Source organism: Hakea prostrata, chromosome 6, assembly GCF_041222555.1.
Source record: "Hakea prostrata isolate BN-2017 chromosome 6, UWA_Hpros_2, whole genome shotgun sequence".
Classification (NCBI taxonomy): Eukaryota; Viridiplantae; Streptophyta; class Magnoliopsida; order Proteales; family Proteaceae; genus Hakea; species Hakea prostrata.
This window is the reverse complement of record NC_142605.1, coordinates 34577094-34599930: the sequence shown is the minus strand read 5'-3', so window position 1 is coordinate 34599930 and position 22837 is coordinate 34577094. Positions and strand designations below refer to the sequence as shown.

At 37.5% G+C, this 22837-nt stretch overlaps 2 protein-coding genes and 1 long non-coding RNA gene across 3 annotated transcripts; 1 reads left to right on the top strand and 2 right to left on the bottom strand.

The window, feature by feature from the left end:
* Positions 1–6860: 6860 nt before the first annotated feature.
* LOC149013576 (uncharacterized) lies at positions 6861–8277 on the top strand. Its single transcript, XR_016174088.1, has 3 exons — positions 6861–7275; positions 7408–7505; positions 7721–8277. It is a non-coding gene; the product is annotated as an uncharacterized LOC149013576 (long non-coding RNA).
* A 4575-nt stretch (positions 8278–12852) lies between these two features.
* LOC149013575 (uncharacterized) lies at positions 12853–16607 on the bottom strand. The gene is made up of 3 exons (XM_089159390.1): positions 16175–16607; positions 15955–16101; positions 12853–13104 (listed from the first exon to the last, which is right to left on the bottom strand). The coding sequence occupies exons 1-3, from the start codon at positions 16388–16390 to the stop codon at positions 12961–12963; spliced, it is 507 nt and encodes a 168-aa protein (XP_089015516.1). The 5' UTR covers positions 16391–16607; the 3' UTR covers positions 12853–12960.
* Positions 16608–17533: 926 nt separating this feature from the next.
* Positions 17534–20525, bottom strand: LOC149013574 (uncharacterized). The gene is made up of 3 exons (XM_089159389.1): positions 20087–20525; positions 19862–20008; positions 17534–17801 (listed from the first exon to the last, which is right to left on the bottom strand). The coding sequence occupies exons 1-3, from the start codon at positions 20315–20317 to the stop codon at positions 17658–17660; spliced, it is 522 nt and encodes a 173-aa protein (XP_089015515.1). The 5' UTR covers positions 20318–20525; the 3' UTR covers positions 17534–17657.
* Between the last annotated feature and the right edge of the window lie 2312 nt (positions 20526–22837).

Below are 22837 nucleotides of genomic sequence, written 5' to 3'. Positions count from 1 at the left end.
CCTATGTCCGCCCCTGATTAGAGACGAGATTAGTTACCACATCCTAAAGCAAAACAAAAAGTCGTTCTTCCTCTCCAATCTTGTGCTATTTAACCATAACCAACTTTACCAGTTGCAAACAAAGGCCAATCCATCCATATTAATTTTGATCCACCCTTCCATATGATATATAATAAGTGGACCAAACTATCTTACTTGTCAAAGGTAGGGTTTCCTGGGCTAGAACATTCACTATTGTGTTTGCTAATCCAAGAATACGCTTGATCTCAAACATCGCCGGCCACATGTTTCGTGAGTTCCCCATGAGACTTTGAGACTCCAAGGATGGGGGAATGTGGTGGTTCTTTTTTTTTTTTTTTTTTTTTTTTTTTTATTTTGGGTGGGGGGGGGGGGGAGCGGGTTGGGGGAAATATTTTAGGAACACCCCAAAACTTAAAGCAAAAGCTACAAACATCCCAAAAATATATCACGTTGGCAAAGACACCTCAAAATGTCTCATAAAATGGCACCATGGTCCATTCCATTAGAAAATTCATAATTCCTAAGTTGTCCATAATGTATTGTAACTTTATAATATTACACTTTACCCAAAAGTTAGAGACAAGTGGCTAAGGGTAATATTGTAAAGTTACAATACATTATGGACAGTTTAGGAATTATGAATTATCTAATTATGACTTAATGGAATCTACTAATGGAATTGACCATTGTGCCATTTTATGAGACATTTTGAGGTGTCTCTGCCAATGAGATATGTTTTTGAGGTGTCTGTGATTTTTACTATACATTTTGGAGTGTTCTTAATTTTTTTTTTTATATTTTTAGTAATAATATCAAGGCAACTAAATGTGTGTGGTCTGAATCCACCATAGAATACAAATAAATATGTCATAACAATATCTAAATTTTAATAATGTTAAAGCCCAAAATATGAAGCATGGTTGTCTTGAAATGTAATAAACAAAATTATGATAAACAAAATGTAGTAAACTAATGCAAATTTATTAAATAAATCAACTTCAAATCAAGACAAACCAAGTAAAAGGAACAGTGGTGGAGCGAAAACAAAAATTAACAAAGCTAACCATCGTAGATCTATACCACATAAAATTTTGTAGAATTTCCCTCACCACGTTTTCAACATTCTAACATAAATAAAATTTTTTAATAGAAACAGAAGTGAAATCTTTTACGTCTTATAGATAGTGTTGCAATCGTTTTATAGCATTTAATTGGACTATTCCAAGGCATGAGAACAAAGCAACAAACACATTTTTTTTTAAATGTAAAAGTTTATTAAGACAACTTATTAATTAGATCTATAGTATTCCACATTTTTTTGTGAGTAAAAAAATAATAACTAGACAAAATATAAGGAATATCTTACATTTTGTGTGTGGTGTAAAGTGTATTTAGTATTTTTATTTATTTTTGGTAAAAAAATACATTTATTGAAGATTGGAGCTAGTACAATCATTGACTTCTTCATTGCACATTTGAAGAAGCCAAGGATTGGTGTTATGCCAAACAATCGGTAAGGGCCACCTTAGCCAAGGAATCCACAATCAAGTTGCAAGACCTTGAAATGAAAACAAAGTCTGTTTGAAGCTCATGTATGTCATGATAGATCTGAAGGTTTTCAAGATCTGGAGAGGAAGCATTAATTTGCTTTATCACGTCCAAACAATCAAATTCAATTATAATCTCATTGACTCTACATTTAATGGCTTGGAGAAGACTTGCTCGAACAACTGCTTCTGCAACCAATGTTGACTTACAGTTGATTCCTTCTGAGAAGGCTGTGATTAATTTACCTCTAGAATCATGAATGATACACCCCACCGCTCTTTTCTTTGAGTCTTTGGATCATGCACCATCACAATTAATCTTAAAAACATGATGAAGTGGAGGAGACCATTTACCAACATTTGAATCAACCATTGATGCTTGCTGCCATTCAAAACAAAAAGAGTTACTTTTTATCCTAGCTGCTACAATGAATTCAGAGAAAGCTTTATTGGTAGCATTCAACACATCTAAGGGGGAGCTGTCATTCTCATTAAAAATGAGCTCATTTCGAGCATTCCATATAAACCAAAATAAGAAAGTGGCCATAGAGAATCTCCTTTCAGCAAATCTTTTATTTTCCTTAAATAATGGATCCCAAACAACAAACCATTTTTAAAAGGAAAAATTAAGCATTTGCATTGATGAATGAGAAATAGAAGAAGCAACCAACAGGGGTTGGTCCAAGTGGTAAGCAACTTGGTTCGCTTAAGCAAGGTTCCGATATCGAATCTTTGTGAATGCAAAAAATCCCCGCTGGGAGACTCACCAACCACAGCTAGGTGTACGACGCGGGTCGAACCATTGGTTTATACCGGGGTTGGCAAAAAAAAAAAAAAATCATCTTCAGAAGCATGCCATCAACACATATTTTTCAAATAAGTACTTGTAGAATCTTCTTTCAAATTATTTAGAAAGTGATAAGCTCCAAATAAGTTTATCTTCCTGAGGAAATATGCTGAACAGAATTTTTGAAATTTCCTGCACCTCATTTGGTAAGAAAATCTCTTCCAATAAATCAATCCTCCAAGATCTTGTATTGTGGTTAATCAATTCTGCAGCTTTGGAAAAATTGCATCCCTTTGGTTTACAAGATCTGGTTTTAAAATCATAAATAGTAGGAATCCAATTATCTTGCCAAATATCAATTTTTTCTCTATCTCCCACAATTCAAACTAAGCCTTTTTTTTTTTTAAGAAAATCACGCCACTCCAACAAACTTCTCCAACCCCATGATGGACAATGTCCGAGTTTGGCCTGCAAAAACTCAAAATTAATGAAATATGTATTTTTTTAACATTCTAGCCCAAGGGGCATTTGAATTGGACCATAACCTCCAAGCACTCTTCATAAGGAGAGCTTGATTTTGTAGCAAAGGATCCCGTAGACCCAACCCTCCTTTTTGTTTGGATTTACATAATTTTTGCCAAGAGACCCAATATATTTTATGCTTATCTATATCATCAGCCCAATAAAAGTTTGCCATATCACTTCTAATATCAGTCAATAATGATTTGGATAATTTGGAGTGGGTACCCACATAATTCAAAGAAGGCAAGGCTGAGGCTTTCAATAATGTTTCTTTCTCAGCTGGGAATGTGTGTTTATTCAATTGAAGAAAACCAGTGGCATCAAGATTACTAACATCCTGAAGCCATTAAGTTGTACTAGGGATCAGAGCTTTCCCTTAAGAGGACTCCCTCAACCTGGCTAGGGAGCTATACGACTCACCTCCCTATAAATGCAAGAAAATCACCCACTGGTGAGGACCAAGTTTTGGGGAAAGGGTTCACGTTTGCCACCTCTAGGAATTTCAATTGTGCCTCCAAGTACTTCGCAGATGTCCTCTACGAATATCTTACATAACGCAAGCATCTGAATCAGCAAAAGATATAAGACATATAGAAAGAATCTTTAACCATCAAAAAAAAAAAAAAAAAAGATTGTGAACTAACATTTCCTCTCTTTCTTTCTCAGCTCCACAAAATCCAAAGGACCAAGCCACGTTTTGAGGGGGAGATCCTCTGTCTCTCCGCCTCTTCTTCTTCTTCTTCTTCATTTCCCCTATCTCCTCTTCACTTCTCTGAACTCTTTCTCCTTTTGTTTCTTCCTCTTTCCACTTTCTCCACTGTTTTCCTTTTCTTTTTCCCTATTTCTTGTAGAACCTGCTTTGGAAGCAACTCCCTCGGATATAGTAGTTCTGATGCTGCGTGCCCCTATAGTGGTCTTTGTATTGTTGCTTGTTGCCACCATCGCAGCTCCTGCGACTTCCTCATTCAAAGCCTCTACCGCAATGCATTCGGCCACAAATCTAGCGAAGGAAAAGTCACCGCTGCCAAAGCATGAAGTCAAGCGGTGAAACTTCCTTGCATGTCCGACTTCCCACTCAATCCAATAGTTGTTTAAGCTGTAGTTGCTCTGCCCTTGTGGCGTGTTTCCTCTTCGCCCATTTAGTGTGTTAGTTTGCCTTTGGGGCGTGTTTTTGCTTGTTTGGGTGTTTATGATGGATGACACATTTTTTAGATCTTTTGAGCTTATTAGTTGTTATTGTATTTACAACTTTATTTTTAAGGTTTTATTGGGCTTGACCCATACCTTAACTAGATGACAATTTGGCCGAATTTCATTTTTTGGATTCGGATATTTTTGTTCGAGTCTTGTGTTCCATGCTTCTATCTTTCTGTTTTTTCTTTTTTCTTGGTGTATTTTTGTATTTTTTTGCAGATTGATCAATGAAATTACCTTCTTCAAAAACATAAAAAAGGCATTTCCTCATCAAGACTAAGGGAAGCATAAAATCCAAAGATTTTTGCTTTTAAATAAAGAAACTGATGCTTTTTGAAAATTCCATTAATAACATATTTTGATTTATATATTTTTTTTATAGGAAAAAGTAAGAATTGAAGGCGTCACATTGCATGCATGCAACAGTGAGAGTGTTAAATGATTGTCCCTTGTGAGATAGAAAAATATTTTTTTTGGGGCCCAAAAAAGACAGAAAAAATCATATCCAATATTGGGTACTTCCATGCTCAAACCATGCAGTTTGAAAGTTATTTTCCCACTTTTTACATCAAATTTTTTTCATAATAATTTTATCTATTAAAACTAAGCCTTTCCAAACAGCGACATTTTCTTTTTAGGTTGAAAAAAAAAAGGACATTTTTTTGGGTAAAACAAACAGCGACATTGAGTTGCTAATGAAATGGGTATGGAATTCATTACTATATTTTATGATATTTATTAAAAGAATTAAGTATTCTTTTCTGTATAGTCATTGTAAAGAAAAATATAATTCATTTCAGGGGATGATAAGGAAATTGATCAGTCTCTATAATCATTGTAAAAAAAAGATATAATTCATTTCCGGGGTTGATAAGTAACTAAGAAGATAAGTGAGAAAATATAAGTAACTATCAGATACACCTGTTTTATTGTTCATTAATCAAAGAAACTATTTCACTAATTAAAAAAACAGGATTTTTTACATGCAGGTCTTTGATTTTATCATAATTCTCATGAACCTTTAGTCTGTTAAAAATTACAATAGGTCCAAAAAATTCAATACCAATATTATCAATTAAAAAAAGAATTTTTTACATGTGGGTCCTTTTGGTGAACCACAAGCAAATGTTCAACAACTACAAAAAAAAAAAAAAAAAACATAAGTTAATGTTGGATCCCCTTAATTACGTGTGGGTCCCAAACAGACTAACACCGTCCGTTAAGTTTATTCAAAATTTAAAAGTGAAAAGATTAAGTGCTTCTTAGGTTATTTTAATACACTGTGTTAATATTAGTAATTTAGTCCCCACCCCATAGTAACAAATTGCCTTTCAAAAAAAAAAAAAAAAAACAACTATGTTAATATATCAAGGTTTGAAATGTTGGCTAAAACTCACGTGTCGGTGATCAGCGACACCACTAACACAGTGATATTTTGCCAATTTTAACAACTTCTGGCAATGGAACTATTGGCGAAAATTCTGCTACTTTACGCCTTCACATGAAACGAGAGAGACAGAGAGAGATTGGCGGTGGAACGGCATAAAATCACCAGAAATTTGATGCTAGTCTGCTGCTTCACCTAAAACTAGAGAGAGAGAGAGAGAGAGAGAGAGAGAGTTGTAGGCTGTAGAAGAAGAGCAATGGTGAGGACTGTGAGGTTTTTCCGTTGTTGGAGTTGAAGATGGTGAAGAGCTGGCAGCGAAAGTTACGATTTTTGCCAATATTTCGCTGGTTATTGATTTTCTGGTGATTTTTTGTTGTTCGTTTCAATGCTTGATTTCATGTCTCCCCTAAGTGATATGCTGACTTTTTGCTGAAATGTCGTGATATTTCAACAATATAATGTACAGTGATTAATTTATGGTTTAAAAAAGAGATAATTGGTTCTTAAAAGTTAATTATATGTTGAATATATATATAATATATATATTATAATAATAATATAATAATAACACAATGTATTAAATAATCGGAGGATGCATTTTGGTCCCTCTACTTTTGAAATTTGAACACAATTAATAGTTTTAGTCTGGGGTAAAACCACACTAATATATTACATTAAGAGTACCCAACAATATTTGCAGAACCCTTACAAAAATTCATTAAAAAAGTAAAAATATTATACCTTTACCCATACAATTAAATTACATACATCCCCAATGAATGAGACCTGGTACAAAATAGCAAAATATCCTCCTTGGATCGGTATGTCATTAAAGATCTGAAGATATTTTCTTTTCTCGAATATATAAGTCCAGCTGAATTAGGCTTTTTGCTTTTTGGTGGGTCCCCTGATGTCACGGGTCCACAGCCAACCTCCTAGGCTCCTATGATTGCTTTAGTTTTAAAACCTGGAACTTCCCATTTAACTAGTCACGGGTCCCACAAGTGGACCCCACTGCATCACCACGTGATTGCTTTCCAAACTCGCCATTCCATGCTGGTTAGGTGCTGGTTAACATTACCATCATCACTTCTCTAAGATCTTTATTGCCACGTGGCAGATCACTTTAGAATTTCGAATCTTTCTTTTGACTCTTCATCGATCCCCAATACAAAATATCTCTCGGGACTCGGATTGTTTATGAGCACCCCAACATGGAACCGTTCGATAGGATCATAACTTTAAATGAATCGATGGCGATTATTTCACCTAAAGTAGAAACATTCTAATCCGACGGTCTCTAAGCCGAAGACGTAGATGTCGCTGTAGACCGCGATATACTGATTCACTACCGAAAGATATTTCTGTGTGCTCTGTGCTCACAAGCGATCCAGCGCGGGAGAGGAAAAAATAAAAGAGAAGAAAACGAATCATCTCATCATCTCTGTCTTATAATACGGCAAAGCTCAGAAGAAAAACCAAGACACCTCGATTTTCGAAATTCTTATTTGCTTTTCTTCTTCAAATCCTGAAGATTTGGGTGTTTCTCTCATTCTCTTCAGAGAAAAGCGATTTTCACATGTCGATGGATTTGAAGGAAACGTGTAATTTGGGCGGTCTGTGGACGAACGAGAAGCATTTGAACTTCCTAAACTGCATTGAAGCTACCTTCGTTAATTCGATGGTTGAAAATGGCGGTTTAATCTATCCTTCTGCGATTCATCCTCCGCTTGATCGCTACATTCCTGACATATCCGATTCTACACTTGATCTGCAAAGCCGCAGAACTATTAATAGGAAACGAGTGTATTTGCCTGGTAGATCTCTGATTATCTCATCATTTTCTGAAGTTTTCGCTTGCAGATTTTGTAGATCAAGTTCCTGGTGTAACGGCCTGTTGTTTGACATTTCTAACTCATCCTTTCTGTTTTTTCTTTAAATTTTCATAGTCGATGTTGATGTCTTGCGGAGCACGACATCGGAGGCTGGAACGGAAGAATGCTAAAAAAGAAGGTCAAGGCAACCACGCGATGAATCGGAAGATCAGGTGAACGTCATTATAGTTTAGCTTGTTGCAAGCCGTTTGATCAAAAGTAGTTGATAGTTTGATCTTTCCATACAAAAATCTCCATAAGATCTCGTTAAAATCGAAATTAAACGATTGTTTATTGCTATAACAACTATTAGTCTTCAATTCAGGGCGTTTTTCACTGTTTTTCCAATTTCTGTTAAGATTCATTGAGTTTTGTTGTCCATTTACAGGTTGTCCCGCAGATTGCAGACGCTAAAGCTGATAACATTAATACCAGTGACAACGAAATCATCGCTTCTACAGAAGAAGAAGAAGTAGAAGAAGAAGAAGAAGAAGAAGAAGAAGTCTCAGTTTCACCATTACACAGGAACACAAGTTAGATAAGCTTTCTGTTTTAGATATTTAATAGATTTTTAGTTTTAATTAAGTGACATTTAGGTTTAGATTTTGAGAATTAGAGTATATTAGCAGTTTAGATTTTCATTTGTCTTTCCTTAATCATGTTAGATAATTTGTTGTCAGCAAAACAATAAACAATAGAAAAAAGTTTCTTGATATTTTTTCCCCAATCTTCTTCACAGCTTTACCAAATAAATGAAATTACTTTGCCATAGAGGAGACACGATAGGATAGGTTACCAGATCTTTTTTCTTCTACAAGATAATAGTGGACCACCGGGATTTTTATTCAAAATGCAGATATTTTCATCACATGTTGAAATTAATGAAATATTAAATATGGTTCCCTCTCCTTGACTTAACGTGGAAAAGAAAAATATAAAATAAAATCCGAGGACATTAACTGCATGGATATTTTTAGGTTGATGACGATATCTTTTAAATATCTAAAATGATTGTGTATAGTGTTTGAAAAATGCAGAATACCTCGAGAGTGAGTTGTACTTAAATTGGAGAGTGATTGTCAATAGTTGATCAATGCTCTTAATTCTAAAGTCTCTATTTTTTGATATTTTGAATATTGTAGAGGATATCATCCACCTTTCTTCTTATTTTATGGATTGTAGTTTTCACTTTGTTCCAGAATGCAACACAAATGTTCATAAGGAGACACTTAAGTGGAGGACAATTCATGGTCAAATTTCAATACATAGGTTGTTTGATCTTTGGAGACACTAAACCCATTTTCCAGAACTTTGAAATGATGTTGGCCCATCCACAAAAAAAAAAAAAAAGAATTGTACTTAAATGCATGAACAAACAAATGTTTAAGGAGACACTTGTGCAGCAATTCATGGTAATTTAATCATAGGTGTTTGATGGAGAATAAAATTTAGGACTATGGGACCAACCACTAAATCGCAACTGATGAATCATACAAAACAATCACCAGTGGAGATCTTTTGTGCATATTTTGTTTTCTTTTTGAAAATCTCTATAAGATTGAGTAATATGTGTTCAAGAAGTGTTGGTTCGAGGCTAGGAATAAGATTGAGTCAATACATGTCCTAAGGCATTGGCTGGGGGCTTTGCCTTGATGGGAATTAAATCAAGTTTGCGTTCATGTTGTGTTTAAGAGGCTTTGGTCCACAAGACCCAACTTTGGACCTTGAGCCGTAGATCGGTTTGTCACATATAGATATCAAAGTGAAGGATAGACAAACCAAAGGCAAGGTGCCAAGAAAACGTATGTAGACCTTCAAAGCAACGATGGACATAGTTTGGGCCCTCACCTAGGAGAGACCACATTCAACTTGAGACGCTTCTCAATGTTTGGGTTTCACTCAACACTCGAGGTCTCTTTTGGTGCTTGGCTTGCGGGGAGTGATACATTGACATATTTGCCTCAAGCAGCGTGCCTATCAGTTTGCCGTCAAGAATTTGTGAGTTGGACAAAGCTTGTTAGATTAGTTGGCCATCAATGTTTGACAAGTTAGGATGGTTGCCCCTAGCGTTTGACGTGTCGACTATAGGGAAGATCAAGGCCAACTAGGACGATCAATGCTCCATGCACCTTAGGTCACACTATAAGTACCCCTTATCTGCTCAATATAATAATGGCAGTGCTCAATCACTCTTTCATTGCTCTTTTAGCTACTTAGTTTAGGCAGCTCTATTCAACCACTTTGGTGTTCATGTAGCTCCATTTAACCACTTTGGTCCGGCTACTTGACTAAGTCTACTTGTGACTAAATTTACTTGATCAAGAAAGATTTTATCACGATTCGACCAAAGGGTTAGATTTAGTTGCAAAGTACATCCTCAGTAAAAAAAACATAGAAAAAGTAGAAAACATTCACCAATGAGTATGGATCATTTCATCATCCTAACACTTTCAATCCACATAGTAGAGGGTGGAATCTAGATGAGACCCACCAAATTTTTTAGGTATTTACAGGTGGACCCATTTCTACGTGTGGTTCAATCATAGTAAAACTTTGCTTAAGCCCTGCGCATTAACCGTCATGCAAAGCAACTCGAGCTGTTGGATTTAAATCTCGATCGAAATTTCGAATGTCACGGCTCAAAATTCTGGTTGACCATCATGCATATTAATTGGAGTAACTTTGAAGGATTAGAAAGCACGTTGTTTTCCTGAAAGGGAATCCAGAGTCGTAAATGATTTCCATTGCTCGGCTTCTTCCGTGGTGAAATTTCTTCTCCTTTTTTAGTGCATTTGGTGTTGAAATTTGATAAAAGAGAGAGATTCATGGACTGCAACATCATGAACAGTCTGCTGTGCACCATGTGCGCTCTTTCGTACTCTCGTTCTCATCATCAAACACTTCCTAACTTTTATATAAAATGAAAAAAAAAAAAAAAAACAGTCTGTAACTTTTTTAACGTTTCAACGTTTCAAGTCTCTGTAAAGTGCCCTAACGTTCGTATTGATTTGTACTTTATAAAAATTCATTTCCAATTCTTCAACTAAAAGGAAATCCTCTTCAGCGTAAAACAGGATAAAACAAAAAGAAATAATTACAGTTCGTACATCTCGCGGTTGCGCAGCCTGCGCTTTCTGTTTTTAGCTTCCGAAGTTGTCGAACCTTGGAATGGCCTTTGATAGCAAAGATCCTCTCCGAGCACCATCGAAGGATGCAAGGATATGCACAAACAATGGGAGAAAATGATTTTTTTCTTGATAAAAGGAGATTTAACCGAGGGGCAAGAAAAGCCATCTTGATTAGGGCTCCATTTTATCCCTCTGAAAGTTTAACTCATTTTTTGCCAACCAGATGTTCCAGCATGAAAAACCAAAAATGCTGAGCATTTTTTCCTTTTGTCTCTTTATCAGGAAAGTGTAATTTATCCCAGTTGTTGATGAAGCCCAACAGAGATTTTTTTATTTTTTTTATTTTGAGGTTTTCCTAAAAAATTAAAATAAGGTGGATGAAGTGGAGAGATGCGTCCGGGGTCTTATGTGATCGGCGTATTCCATTAAAGCTTAAAGGAAAATTTTATAGGATCGTTCGACCAGCTATGATGTACGATGTAGAGTGTTGGGCTGTTAAAAAAAATCATATAGATAAACTCAGTGTAGCAGAAATGAGAATGCTAAGATGGATGAGTGGCAAAACTAAGATGGATAAGATAAGAAACAATCATATTAGAGTTGGTTTGGGAGTTGCTCCCATAAGTGATAAGCTTAGAGAAAGTCGTTTGAGGTGGCACGGCCATGTTCAACGGAGACCTATAAATGCTCCTGTACGGAGAAGTGATATAACCCATATGGAAGGAATTAGGAGAGCTAGGGATAGACCTAAGATAACCTTAGGAGAAGTGGTGAGAAATGATATGTATAGCTTAGGCCTTGTATCTAGCATGGCCTCGAGCAGAACTGATTGGAGGGCAAGAATCCATGTAGTAGACCCCATTTAGTTGGGACAAGGCTTGTTGTTGTTGTTGTTGTTGTTGTTGCATCCTATTAACCCCACTTCAAACCACATTGCTCTTGAACGATCACAGTCAAACAGTAGATGATCTGAAGATTCTACCACTTCATAGTATCTTCTACACATAGGATTGCTGCAAATTTGTCTGGTAAGAAGATTTTCTCTAGTAATTATTGCTTGATTCAATGCCTTCAACAAAGAAATTTCTAATTTTTGGATAACAATGACTTTGTCACACCAATTTCTAGACCTTTTGTGCAATCGTAGGATTCTCGTGCTTGTTCTGCTCCCTCCTCGTTTGGACGACATAGCTAGGAAGATATCCCCCGAACAAGCACGAGAAGGTCTGGAAATTGCATAGAACCACACCAATTTTTGAAAATGATTTTTTTTGGTAAGAAGAAAAACTTGATTCATTGAGTTGAAAATGAATACAAAAACACACTTCAAGAAAAAAAAAAAGGCAAAAAGTAAAAAAAAATTTAAAAAAAAATACAAAAAGACGGTTGCAAGAAAAATACAAAGATTGAACAAAAATGTCCGAAATAAAGAGAAAGATTTGACCAAACTGTCATAAATGTAATAGATAGGGTCGTTTAGGCTAAAGTATAAACAAACCCAATAAAATCTTAGAAATAAGAATGTGAAGACAACATGAGCAAATAAGCACTAACAATGTAAAAATCACATCTTCCATCACAAGCGCCCAAAGAGGCAAAAACATGCAATAAAAATGGAGACTAACACGCCACAAGGGTGGAGCGATACCATCCCACGGGGACGGAGGAGAAAGTTGGAAGATAGAACTAACAATGGTGACTGTTTCTGCTCCAGATCTGTGGCCAAATGATGTTGCAGCAAGGACGCTCGCAAAGAAAGTTGCAGCGGTTGCGATGGTGGCGACCAACATCAATAAAGAGGCGACAGCATGGGCTTACGGCATCAAAAACTCCAGATCTGAGGGAATGACTTCCCAATCTTGCATCAACAAAGAAAAAGAAAATCATCGAGGAACGAGAAGGGAAAAGGAAAGAGGTGCGTAAGAAATGAAGAAAAGAGAGGAAAAAAGAAGAGGAGGGAGAAGTTGAGGAGTTGGAGAGACCAGAGGCTCTCTGATTCAAAACATAGAAAAAGAAGATCGTCGAGGAACGAGAAAAGAAAAGGAAAGAGGTGCATAAGAAATGAAGAAATGAAGAAAAGAGAGGAGAAAGGAGGAAGAGGAGGGAGAAGTTGAGGAGGTGGAGAGACAGAGGCTGTGGAGTAAAGGACTTAGATGCACACACAATGGGAGAAGATTAAGCATGTAATACCCATCCGCAATATATAAACCCCCCCCCCCCCCACCCCCACCCTCAAAAGAAAAAATCTCAGTCCAAGGAGAGCATCTGCCACGTCTGCTGTGTGGGTACCAAACAGCCACTTGCCGGCCATCCAGAGGCCTAGATGGATGTGCAGATGCTCTCTCCTTGGGCGAAGAGAATCTGAATTCCAAAATGTTCTTTAACATCCACTGGTGACAATGTTGTAGCTCCACCTCTTACATAACCATGGTAGCTTTCTTGAGTCCACATGTAATTGCCATCTAAAAAACATTTTTAATTGGCCAAACCATGAAAAGTTTCACAAACTTGATGCTGGCAAGTTATAGAAAGTGGCACGGGCAGTGTAAATCAGCTTCCCAGTTTGCTTATTCTTGAACTCAACAGAGGTAACTATCACGTTTCTTCCATGCCTCAGTATGGATCCATCAACTTCCACCACCATCTGAAAATTTAAGACAACCATACTTCATCATATTGACATGGTAATGCTGTAGATGCGATAGATCAATCTCAAATTTACATTTAAGTCATAACACAGAAGGTAACATAAGCCAACCCAATCAAAGCTGAAGCCACTGTCAACTCCTAATAAATCAAACTGCAACAAATTCAATTTCCGATCAACTAACTTCTACTTCACAAGCAAGTCAGCTTGTGAATACTAGCTGACGACATCACTTATTAAATTCCAAAATGGATTTCTGTGTAGGCCGGCTAAATAAAATTGCTTGGACTAAGAGTGGCATTATGAACAACAATTAGTTCCCTAGGATCTTCCCTGAACAGAACATGAAATAAAGTCTAAAATTAGGTAAGTCCGAAGCTTTCCTAATGGTTAGATGATAAGAAGTCTAAAATCCGAAATGGTGAACAATGCAGATTCTCTCTTTAGCCAAGCACGAGCTTTTAGAGAAGCTATAAACAAATGTCGGAAGAGGCTCTCTAAGCAAGTGGCAAAGAAGAACACACCAATGAAAAGTGTGCATCTGTGTGCATGCTAGCACACCCTCTAGTGGCAGCTTAGAGAACATTTTTCCCATTAATGTAATAGCCAGAGGACATGATTTGAAGAATAATGCTCTTTGATTTGCAAAATTTGGTTTTGTAGATTAGTTGGTGTATAGCTGGTAGATTCAGGATGTACATGGTGGATTCCAAGTGATGAATACAAATGCGGATTTTTAGTTGAAAGAGTGGACTTTTTTTTTTTTTTTGGCTTTGATGGATTCCTAACCCATGATTTTACATGGATTATTGACCTGTTTTTATCCTTCTCTATCTATTTTTTATTATTAAGTATAGGACAAATCTACTCGAATTCCCACTATTGTGTTGTTACTGTTCCTGACTTTTTCATTCTCATATTATCTTTAAGAACTGTTCCTGGACATTTGTCTCCATCAGCTTGCTTACAATTCCTGATTTACTTCTCTCAATTTTGGTCTAGAATTTCTAGATATCCTAATGGGAATTTCAGTTCTAGTTGTGCTCTCTGTTTTCCTAGTGACAGTAGAATTTCAAGATACTGCTAGTTTAGTGCTGAAGTTTGCACATCTTTCAATGTCTCACAATAAATATCAATCATGCTGATTTGATTTGCTTCAATTACTAGCTTTTCTCTTTCTCTGGTTCTTATTACTATAATTGGTGTCCTGTTTGAGCTAGATTCCAACTGGATTTTCCTAGTTAGAGTTTAGTCTTCATCATGAAGACTCCCTCATAGGATCAACATAACCAGCATTCAATGGTGACACCCCAACAACTGACATAAGATCCACAACCATCTACTTTTGATTGGTTTATTCTTTTGGCACTCAAATGAATTTTAGAAAACAATTAAACAGGAACATAGGTAATCAATCTCCTAAGGAGGGATAATATGGTAATTTACTTTTGTCCCATTCATCCTCTCACTGTGGACAACCCTTTTGCCAATGACATCCCCATAACTTGATCACTCTCATCTCAACATTCCTTTCATTTCATCACTTGAAAACAATTGGATACAACGCTGACTACCACAAAGAGCAACCTTTTGTTTCATCTCTCTATGTGAACCTTACCTTAACGAAAGCTATGCAACTCCTTTCCTTAACTTTTTCTCCATCTCACCTCCCTTCATCCATACTACTATACTAGATGAGAATCACAGGAACATTGAAGGCAACTTAGTAAGCAATTAAGCCTCTTTCCATTTCTGTGCTTTTTTCTTACTTCTCTAACATATTTCTACTACTTGAAAGTTGCAATGCTCTAGTGGGCTCCTTTCCGGTCTCAATTCAAAAGAAAGTTCATCAATTAGTGAAGATATTCAAATGTGACATTTGAATTTGAGGTTTCATGACCTAGTATATATTCGATGTGGCTTGAAAGATCAGCATAAATGGGAAACATGACCAGACTCACAGTTTTAAGGCTGCAAAGGATAACCTCAGATGGCCAGAGATGCTATCAGAAAGGAAGATGGGATTGTTTATGCTTCCTCATCTGTTTTTTGAAGGGACCAGATGAACGAAGGAAGGGTAGCATACACTTCACCCACAGAGGTACTATGCAGATTGCAGACAAATATGCTTCTAAAATGTGATACCAGGGTTTTTATTCTTTTGGGTGGGGGGAGCTGACCTTTTGTACTGTGTTCTTTCTTATCCATCTAAAGGCAACCCTTCAGATAAGAGAGGTTCATGGAAATGCCTATCTCATTTATAGGGCATTATCTTCTGTAAATGTTTCACCTCAAAAGAATCAATCTCTTACCTAGATTCTGTAAACTTGAGGATATTGCGTTTTAGTTTAGGTAAGAGTGTAAGACCTACAACTAAACATAAAATCCATCTTTACCCAGAAGGAACTGTAGGAGAGAAATTAGGAAGGGGACACTAATCTGTACATTTCTGGACCCAAGATCCTTTATATTCAGCAAAATGCAACCTTTTTCCAGATCATATTCAAATTCTACAGGCGCCACCTATAATGGCTATAATCTTGACTTTATACTTGTCTTCTTTGATTATGAATCCATCGAACTTTCACTCACAGCATCTCCCAATTACAATAAAATGCAATCCTAATATATTAACAAATAAATCAGTCAAATGAATCACATTTGAAAATTTTAAAATAATTAAGTTTAGGAGGTCAGCCTGAATCATACTAACAATGGCAATGCTCTGACACAACCATTAACGCAAAACCCCCCAGCAACAACAGAACTGGTGGCAATTAACGCCAAAGAGCAATTCAGGGAAAGCATAATAGACAGATAGTTAACAAAATGAAAAGGGGTGCTCACGTTAGGTGTTGCAGCAGAGAGATAAGTCACAGCCAATTCCCCAAGAAACAATTTCTTATCCTCAGCGGCGACAGTTCGAGCACAAGCTGTGCACACCATCTCTGCAATTCCGGTAACTGCCCCACCATGCAACGAGCCGTACGGATTCTGCCACCGAAATCAAATCTTGATATACCACAAGATCAATTAAATCGTACAACATGAACGACAACTATCATACCAGGACAGGGGGCTTGATGGAGAGAAGGCAAGTGACGCGGCCGCGTTCAATCTTCTCAACCTTAAGAAGGTCACGAATCAGATTGTTGTAAGTAACCTGAACCTTTGAGAAGTCTCTTAGATTTTTTTGGAAGAAACCTTGGGTTAAGGAAACCCAAGAATCAGGCATGGCAGGAGAGATCGTTGGAGCATGGGGAGTTGCAGTTGGTTTTGACATATTGGGTATTCTGTTTCTGGCACTTGCGCTCGAATTTGTTGTCTCCCAATCCTTCACGCTGGAAAAAACACATCAATCGATCGGTGGAGAAAGTACAGAATCCGCAGCTGATCTCAATCATCACCGAAGGAAGCTTTTCCCAAATCTCGGTTTCCCCATTACGGGTACACTCTCTTAACAGTGTCGCTTCGTCGTTAAACCGAAAATAGTCGCCACCTGCACTCGTCTGCTTCTACTCGTCTAGTCGTCTACACGCGAAGGTAAATAATTTATTGGAAAACCCTTTCATCCGTCAAACTAGAATCTTTTTCTGCCATGCTATGATTTCTTCCTCTTTTCTTATTCATCATAATCGACCAGTCACTGCGACGCCCAGAGGCCCGGAAGGCGAGTGGAAAGGTGCAATTTTGATCTCAACCACTCATTTTGCATATTTTATTTTTGGTTATCAGTAGGGATGGTTAAAAAAAAATTAACATAAGAAACGAATGATCCAGATTTCGGCCTCAACAACTCATTCCATCATCGCTATATAGTTCAGTGCTGCAGCACTGTGCAGCACTAAGCTCTATCCCACCCAAACAGTTGCTGAGGCCAACAAGTATTCTCTCCGCCCTCGGGGAGGGTCCTCCCGTCCCCCTTAAGGCTTCTGGATGGGCGACACATAACCTGTGCAGGTGTAGTTTAAACCACATATTGCCCAGTTAGAGACCTAGGTGGATGGGCAAACGCTCTCCTTTGTATAGAGGATCTGAATTCTCTGGAGATACCCTTCATGCCACTCACATTTCCAATGAAGCTTCCATTGCCTTACTACTGGGCTGTTCTCAATGAGAATTTCTCAATTCGTGTCGAGTAAATTTTCCTTTACTTTATGGCCGGAATCTTAATCAACACTTGAGTTACTTCAGATTTATATATTTCTTGATCTCTCTATTTTATGTGAGTAGTCAAATAAGATTTGAGTCTTTTTTCCTTATGATACAAAGGAGAACTTAAATCTCTCTTTCCGCTGCTCAATAATGGCTAAGGGTATCAGGGATAATTGAAAAGAATGAGACACGAAGAGGTTTATACATTGTCATCAACAACGATGCATGCATCTTATAAATAAAAGCACTATTTCTATGAATTTGCAGTCTGTTTATTCCATTGTCTCCGTGACAGTGCCATAGCTCCATCTCTTACATAACCATGGCAGCTTTCTTGAGTCCGCACGTAATTGCCATCTAGAAAACATTCTTAATTGGTCAAACCATGAGAAGCTTCACAAATTTGATGTTGGCAAGTTATAGAAAGTGGCACGGGCAGTGTAAATCAGCTTCCCAGTTTGCTTATTCTTGAACTCAACAGAGGTTACTATCACGTTTCTTCCATGCCTCACTATGGATCCATCAACTTCCACCACCATCTGTAAATTTAAGACAACCACATTTCATTATATGGTAATGTTGTAGATGTAATGGATCTATTTTAAAACCACATGAAGCCATTAAACAAATGGTAACAGAAGTCACCCAACCAAAAGCTGAAGCCACTATCAACTCCTAAATCAAACCACAAAAAAAAAAAATTCAATTTCTGATCAACAAACTTCTCCTTCACAAGCAAGTCAGCTTGAGAAACAAGCTGACCATGTCACTTATTAAATTCTAGAATGGATTTCTGCAAAGGCCAGCTAAAATAAACTTGCTTGGACTAAAGGTGGCATCATGAACAAAAATTAGTTCACTAGGTCACTCCCTGAACAGAACATGAAATAAAGGGAATGGAAGCAAACTTGGGAAACTCCCCAGTTGCCAATGGCAATGAAAGTCCTAAACTGACTCCACTATTTAAAAATAATTAAGAAAATAGACTGCAAACAGGACGATACTTGTAATATCCCAAGAAGCCTGCAAACAGGACTAATAATATCCTAATCCAGCATAACTCAAAAACCTTAACTATGATTTAAAATAAGAATTTAAACAATAACTCATGATGGACCCATCTTCAGTTTGTACAATAATTAGGTGGCTTTGGAGCTTACCTATTGGTTAGATGATAATCTGAATAGGTGAACAACGCAGATTTAGCACAAGCTTTCAGAGAAGGTATAAACAATGTAGGAAGAGGGTGTCTGAACAAGTGGCATAGAAGAAGGCACCAGGGGGGGGGGGGGGAGAGAGTGTGTATGCATGCTAGCATACCCTCCTGTGGCAGCTTGAGAACAGGTTTTCCATAAATGTAATAGCCATTAGGGGATTCACAATGATTTGAAGAATAATGCTCTTCAATATACATGGATTATAAACCTGTTTTCCTTCTGTATCTATTTTTCTATCTTAATTAATCAAAGGTCAAATCTACTCAAAATTCCTGCCACTGTGTTGTTCCCCCTCCAAACTTCTACATTCTCGTATTATCTTTAAGAACTATTTGTGAACACTTGTCTGCATCAGCTTGCGAATAATTCCTCATTTACTTCTCTCAATTTCTGTCTAGAATCTCTAAATATCCTAATGGGAGTTTCAGTCTAGTCGTGCTCTCCTGTTTTCCTAGTGACAGAAGAATTTCAAGATACTCTGCTAGTTTGATGCTGAACTTTGCCTATCTTTCAATCTCTCACAATAGATATCAACCATGCTAATTTGATTTGCTTCAATTACTAGCTTTTCTCTTTCTCTAGTTCTTATTACTATAATTGGAGTCCTGTTTGAGATAAATTCCAATTGGATTTCCCTGGTTAGGGTTGATGAAGACTCCCTCATAGGATCTACATAACCAGCATTCCAATGGTGACGACCCACAAACCGACACAAGATAACCAGCATTCAATGGTGACAACCCACAAACCGACACAAGATCCTCCATCAAGACAGCTGTGAATTTTTTATTGGTCTTCTGCCACTGAAATGAATTTTAGAAAACAATGTAACAAAAGATTTCTCATTAAGACCTTTTGTGTTCTCAAGTTGAATTTAACCTAGTTTTTCTAACCCCTTTGTGCACTTTAATATATCTCCTAAGGAGAGTTAATATGGTAAATTCACTTTCATCCCATTCATCCTCTCACTGTGGACAACCCTGTTCCCAATGACATCCCTATAACTTGATCACTCTCATCTCAACATCTCTTTCATTTCATCACTTGAAAACAACAACTGGATACAACACTGACTACCACAAAGAGCAACCTTTCGAATCATCTCTCTGTGTGAGCATTACCTACGCAACTCCTTTCCTCCACTTTTTCTTCATCTCATCTCCCTTTCGTCCCATCACTAGATGACAATGACAGGAAAATTGAAGACAACTTAGTAAGCAATTAAGCTTCTTTCCATTTCTTTGCTTTTTCCTTCTCTAACATATTCCTACTACTTGAAAGTCAACGCTCGTACACAACCGTGAACACCCCCAGAAACAACAGAACAATTTAGGGAAAGCAAAATAGACAGATAGTTAACAAAATGAAAAGGGGTGACTCACGTCAGGAGTTGCAGCAGAGAGATAAGTCACAGCCAATTCCCCAAGAAACAATTTCTTGTCCACGGCGGCAACAGTTCGAGCACAAGCTGTGCATACCATCTCCGCAATCCCTGTAACAGCCCCTCCGTGCAACGAGCCGTAGAAATTCTGCCACCCGAATCAAATCTTGAATTTGTATACCACAAGATTGATTAAATCATACAAAATAAAGCAGAATCATCATACCAGGACAGGGGGCTTGATGGAGAGAAGGCAAGTGACGCGGCCGCGTTCAATTTTCTCGACCTTGAGAAGGTCACGAATCAGATTGTCGTAATTAATCTCGCTCCTGGCAGCTATTGGAACCTTTGAAAAATCTCCCAGATGTTGCAAGAAATCTTGGGTTAAGGAAACCCAAGAATCAGGCATGGCAGGAGAGATCGTTGGAGCATGGAAAGTTGCTGTTGGTTTTGACATGATCGGTTTTCTAGCACTTCGCTCGAATTTGTTGCTTTCCAATTCCTTCACGCTTGAAAAAACACATCAATCGATCACTATGTGGTACAGAATCCGCAGCTGATCTCAGTCAAATTGTACCAGCAACAGTTCCCCACCACGGCATCGCCGAAGGAAGCTTTTTCAAATCGGAGTGTCGATTTCTTCATAAATCATAACCAGTACCCCCTCTCTGAATTCACACATGAAGTACTATTGGGATCGTGTGCACGTGAAGGTAAATAATTCCTTGAGAAAGCTTTTCATCCGTCAAATTAGAATCTTTTATCTACCAGGCCGTGATCAGGCGGCCTCAAAATCACTATTGATTTAGTAATTGGCCATGTGTAGCCAGTCAATGCGTATGGTTGGTTAATTGAGCAGTTAAAAGCCCCAAACTTGGATAGAAGGTCTCGAATCCGGATCATCTCCCCGTCGGTGCTCCCCCACGCCTTCCTGACCACAAAAACCAGTAGGGCCCACTGGTGAAAAAAAAGTATTTTCATCGTGGGCCCCACTGATTCCTGATCACAGCCTAGCATTACCAAACCACCTGTCATTACTTTTTGGCCACTACGTGTAATTACTAATTTAATGCAGATAGCAAACATAACACAAACTATTAGGTTGGATGCATTTTCATCCCGGATGCTCCATCAGTGGATCAGTAACATAGCTCAGTGTAGTTTTTTTTAAGGGATAGAAGTTAGATGGCTTGCAAAGTAATATTTGTAAGTATTTTTAAGTAATATAGCTTTCTTTATCTTAATAAAAAATTTAAAAAAATACCGTGAAGTTTCGGTGTCTCCGTTCTTGCCGCTCAAATTTCCTGTGGAGCTTCTAGTGCCTTACAATTGGGCTTGTTCTCTTCTTTTATTTTATTTTCTGGGTAGATGGTTAATACTTAATCAACACTAGAGGTAAGGGTGTCAATACGGTACCGAAACCATTTAACCATACGGTACTGTACCGTTTAAAATCGCACCGATTCAAATTCTGTACGATATGTACCAAAACCGTTTTCTGGAATTTGGTACGGTACGGTTTCGTTTCAGACGGTACACCGTCGGTACATACCGTACCGAATACCATTTTTCATACCGTTTTAAGGTTATTTTTGTAATTTTAGTTTAACCTTTAAACCCTAATAAGTGAATAACCAAGTTACCAAGGTGCTAAAGGACTATAGTTGTACTATATGGAGAGAGAGGTAGAGAGTTCTCGCCAGTCGCCTCTCGTTCTTCGTTCTTCTGTCTGGGTAAGGAGTAAGGATAAGCACATCGCCTCTCTTTTTAGTTGTCGTTATCAAGTGTTTTTCAATTCGGTTGCCAGTGAGGGGTGAGTGAGGTTCTTCAAGCTCAAGAACCAGGCGATTGCAACAGTGGCAGGGTCAACATATGCATACGGCCGGTGAGAAGGTAACTATTCTATTTGTGTTTCAATCCTGAGTATGTATCTGAACTCATCTGATGGAGATGTCCAAAAATGGAGCATTTTACTTGAAATGCTACATTCTAGATGTTCGATAAATGGTTGCTTAGAAGTTAGAAAATGTAAACTTGAAACCCATCCTACCATAGGTTGCTTAATATCATCAAAACATGAGCAGACCGTATCTATTGAGCCCCAGGCACCAGCTTCTTTAGTGGGCCGCCGAGTCCCGTGGCTGCAATCAGTTGATTGGCTTACCAAATTGCAGTTTAGACTGGCTTTGCAATTGGTACATATGATTACTATACAAAAAAAAACTTACAAAACCAATCCTCTCCCTATAAACCAAATTCTCCTTTTATTAATTATTAAAAACTAACCATAAAAAAATTAATAAAAAAAAAAAACAATTATAGATGGCCCCAAAAGAAAAAAAGTAACAAATTATATATAGATCCCATGTTTTTACAATCAATTATATTTACTATACTTTAAAAAAAAAAAAAAATAAGAGGGGGGGGGCGGGGGTCGAACTATCCATTTAAAACACGAGATCTATATATAATTTGTATTTTTAAATATAAGTTGATTTTCCATGGATTTCACCCAACGTATAACTTAGACCTCCTAACAAGTATCTCTTTGAATAAAGGGTGATTAAAGAACTCAAAGATTAAGCCATGCAAGGATGCATATAACTAGTCTAATTAATTGGGAAAAGGGAATCTTATGCTTTCTTCAACTGCTCCTGCTTTCAAAAAAATTTCTGTAACTTACATCTCTCAGATGCTAACCACATCTAGTGGTTCTTGATCAGTGGTCAATATAATCGATCATCTAGTTTAATCTTCTTTCGACGTAACGAGTAAACTCAAATGGTAGAACTCTCGTGGCGAGATCACTAGGTGACGTCACCATGAAACCAAGTGCAAAGGAAAACTTTGCGAGCTCAGGGTTCATCCATAATAGCAGAAACTAACGTTCTCTTATCTCATGACTCATGTCTACGACTCATCAGCAGGCCATTTACCAGGGGGCATAAGATTAAGGTGATAGATTTTTCTAAAAATA